This window comes from Rattus norvegicus, chromosome X (assembly GCF_036323735.1).
Source record: "Rattus norvegicus strain BN/NHsdMcwi chromosome X, GRCr8, whole genome shotgun sequence".
NCBI classification, from domain to species: Eukaryota; Metazoa; Chordata; class Mammalia; order Rodentia; family Muridae; genus Rattus; species Rattus norvegicus.
The window spans coordinates 102629690-102633250 of NC_086039.1; the positions used below are offsets into that span (position 1 = coordinate 102629690).

The 3561-nt window shown below is 50.2% G+C and overlaps 1 protein-coding gene across 2 annotated transcripts; it reads right to left on the reverse strand.

Moving 5' to 3' along the window:
- Window positions 1-1150: 1150 nt before the first annotated feature.
- On the reverse strand, window positions 1151-3080 carry Tceal6 (transcription elongation factor A like 6). 2 transcript variants are annotated; one of them, XM_017591229.3, is made up of 3 exons: window positions 2648-2802; window positions 2355-2421; window positions 1151-2043 (listed from the first exon to the last, which is right to left on the reverse strand). In XM_017591229.3, exon 3 carries the CDS (start codon window positions 2015-2017, stop codon window positions 1418-1420), a length of 600 nt encoding a protein of 199 aa, XP_017446718.1. In that variant the 5' UTR covers window positions 2018-2043; window positions 2355-2421; window positions 2648-2802; the 3' UTR covers window positions 1151-1417. The 2 variants fall into 2 exon arrangements, with proteins under 2 accessions (XP_017446718.1, NP_001395797.1); NM_001408868.1 differs by lacking the exon at window positions 2648-2802 and adding an exon at window positions 2975-3080 and having other exon boundaries at window positions 1155-2043.
- Between the last annotated feature and the right edge of the window lie 481 nt (window positions 3081-3561).

Sequence of the window (3561 nt, forward strand, 5' to 3'; positions counted from 1 at the left end):
TGTTGATGGGTCTGCTGAGCTGCTAAGGTAAGGTTCTGTGAGAGTTTCTTGAAAATAAACTCAAGCTAGGAAAGAAAGTCTGCATGTAACATATTAAAGCACAAAGACAACATAACAACTGTGGTAGATATTTTTCCCAGTGTAGCTGGAATATGTAAATTTAGTAAAGATAATAGTTCAGTGTACACACAAATAAATCAATAAAACATCCACAGATGGCCATTTTCTTATATGAAATAATTAAAAAGGAATATATGCAAGTCCAAGAAAACCAAGTGTATATCCACAAGTAACCCAATGAGAGCACTCTGAGGGGACAATAAGGCTTTATTCCCTTATGTATGGATGAAGGATAGGTGGATAGTGGCTCACCAGTGACTCAAGAGGAGTGGTCACTAATGCCTCTAGAACCACATAGTACTGGGCCCAGGAGAAAGGTTACAGTGCCCAACAGACATCACAAGATAGTACTTACCTTAGTGCCTAAACATATATGAGACATAACTGGCCTTTTCCCCAGTGTCAGATTCTATCTATGTACCTGCTACTGCATGGGAAGTAGTATGAGAGGAATGTGCCCATTTCAGGATGACGAGACTAATTTTTATAGCAAGGGATCTTTTAAAGCGACAAGATGATTCTTTTAGCTGTGAGCTAGCAGAGGCAATGTGAACTTTACCAATTTTATGTCCTAACAACAGGCATTTGAAATGCCATTGCCTTTGTAAGCTCATTCAAACAATCCAAAGTTCAATTGTTTATCATGTATTATTGTCACATTTTAGTTTTCAACATAGTTGGCATATGGCATATATAGCCCATATTCTTTAGGAAAACAGAGAAAGAACTGAGTCAGGAAAAGAAGGAAGTAAGGAAGGCCACAGGCAACCAAAAAGGGACACATATGCAGGAACTATAGAATGGGCGGCACAGGAGTAAAGACAGCAGTGCCCACTGACAATATGAGGAAAGACCCAGGATGGGTGCACAGTGCAGGAATGGCATGGGAGTTCCCAAGTGTAATATTTGAGTACATGTGAGACCTATTTAGGTCCATGCTAGCTGATCACTGTACACACTTTGATAGTTTTCTTTGTGCATAGAGGCATTATGCAAGCATATTTACATTCTTACAAAACCAAACTGATACTTTATTTGTGGTTCTGCAAACTGTTTTGTTTATTCACTTTACAATGTACCATGAACATATTTTTCATGCACATGGGTGAAAATCCTGTACTAAAAGACAGAGAGCACTGTAGTTGGGTCAGAAGGCTGCTGGTAAGGACAGTGATACCTAAAGCAGAGTTTCGGCTGAAGGTTAAATAAAGCACAGGCCCGGCAAGTAGTTACCAGGGAAAGCAGGGCCAGCAGTGTTCTTTCTCCTCAGAGAGGTCAGAATTGAAGGCCAAAGGCATTAAAGGTATGGGATGTCATGGAGGCCCCTCTGGCTCCTGCCTCCGCCGCCCCTCATCCCCCTGACTCCCCGTTGGCCCCTGGGGACTAAAGCCTCCTGTGCATCTCTTGGTACCCAGTGAAAACCACCCATTTTCTGCCTCTTCCTCAGCTCTTCCTGAGCCCTTGTCATATCTGCACACTCTCTCATCGCCTCCTCACTGCTCACATGCCTGTCCTGTAAGTCCTCCTGGGAGTTCTTGGGAGAATCATCTGTCCCCCTATCTGTTTTTCGCTTTGCTTTCCGGGGCACATAATCTTCAGCGGGGCGCTTTTCTGCAGCTCGCGCCTCGCTGGCTGACTTTGCCTGGGAATCGGGCTTGCTCTCCCCTTGGTGCTTGCCCTCCCCGTCAGACTTTCCCTGCTTCTCTGGCTTCCCCTCATCTTGCCCCTGCTCATCTGGCTTTGCCGCCTCCTCTAGCTTGCCCTGGCGTGCTGGCTTTGCTTTCTTGTCCGGCTTCTCTTCCTCATCTGACTTTTCTTCATCTTCAGGCTCTACTTCATCTTCTGGCTTTCCCTCCTTTTCCAGCTTGCCTTCGTTTTCACCGTGGAGTTCTTCCATGTCAAGGTTTCCCTCCTTTTCCTGTCCTGAGGGTAAAAGTGGGGAAACAGGAGACAGAGAAGAGATGTGAGAGACGGAGACACCTGACACAATACAGGCTCATTAGCATCTGTCTTTGCATTTGGCCCTTTGAGGGGTCCAGGTGGCTGTCCCAACCCATCAAGTATGTCACAGGCTTGCACCCCTCCTCCACCCGAGACAGCAATGCCATGCCGGGTCCTGCCACCTTCTTGGTGCTCACTGTGGCAAGCTCTGCGCGTGTGTTATATGGGATAGCTTGGGAGGGGGCAGGCAGTGGGGTCCCAAATCCTGCCCCATTTTGTTACTATTCACTGACCCGCAGGGATCCTGAGCTGGTCGACCCTCCTTTTCAGGTGTCAAGGTGCGCTGGGAACAACAGGGACCTACAGACAGGACAGAGGAGCAGTGGTTGTGTGGTCACAGAGATTGTGTACCTGTCTGACAGCCCATATTCATCACTCAATCTTGTCCTCCGTTACCCCACCACCCCCGCATACCCAAGCCGCCATTTCTTTTCAGGCCTTGGGCACCAAATGAGGATGCTCTCCAAACTCCGTTTTACTCTGCGCTCCCCACTCGGACTCCGGAGGCAGCCTGCCCCACCCCCACCTCTTTTGGTCCGGGTCAGTTTGTCTTCAGAGCCTGGAGTGTGAGTGGATCACTTCAGAACGCATCTGTCTACGTCTCACCGTCGCACTGCGGGCCCCCTCACCCCCGCCTGCTCTAAAACGGATTAGGAGTGGGATGAGGGAAGGGAGCCGCCTGCGGGGGGGGGGGGTCCTCCTTCCCCCTCTTCTTGCCCGGTCCGCTATGCTCCATCCTTACCAATCTCCCGGATCTCCCCCCCCCCCTCCCGCTGCTGCTGGTTCCAGATGTCACCCCCCCCCCGCCACCCCTGCTCTGCTCTGCTGGCAGAGCCAGCATTTCGGTACTGACCTGAGGAGACCCAGGACAGACCTGTGCACCTTCTCTGGGCTCACAGTAACCAGGACAGCTCAAGGAAATGGTGCTGCGCAAATGTGGGTGTTGGGCACAGGTATCCGCAGCAGCAGCAGCAGCAACAGCAGCAGGACTAGCTGGCGCGGGGGCTGGTGCCCACGTGGGCACCAAGCCAGTCACGTGAACAAAGCGTCACCCTAGCTAAATCCACCCCCCCCAACTGTCACCCCACCTCGCATCCCCAGAGGATCTGGGTAGCGATGCGCAGTTGGAGGGGTATGGAGAAAGGGAGGAGTGCCCCAGGAAAGAAGGAGGGGAAGGCTTCATGACTCCAAGAACCTAACTCGCTGTCTTCTCTGAGAACCCCTGTGAGATGCCCATTCTTACCAATGGTGACAGCCTAATTAGAGGGCATAAACAGCTTTCCCAAGAACACTCAGCTCCTGAATCCTTAATGCAACAGTTCTCAGTACAGAGCCTGAGGATGGTACCCTCCATGAAGCAAGCTTTCACTTAGCGGGTTGGTGTTCTCAGGTTTCTGTCCTCAGCCTCCTAACTCTTCAGTTCACGTGGTGCTCCCACTC

What these genes read in the sequence shown, in the direction of transcription:
- Tceal6 (XM_017591229.3), bottom strand. Translation starts at nt 2,017, where the DNA reads ATGGAAGAACTCCACGGTGAAAACGAAGGCAAGCTGGAAAAGGAGGGA.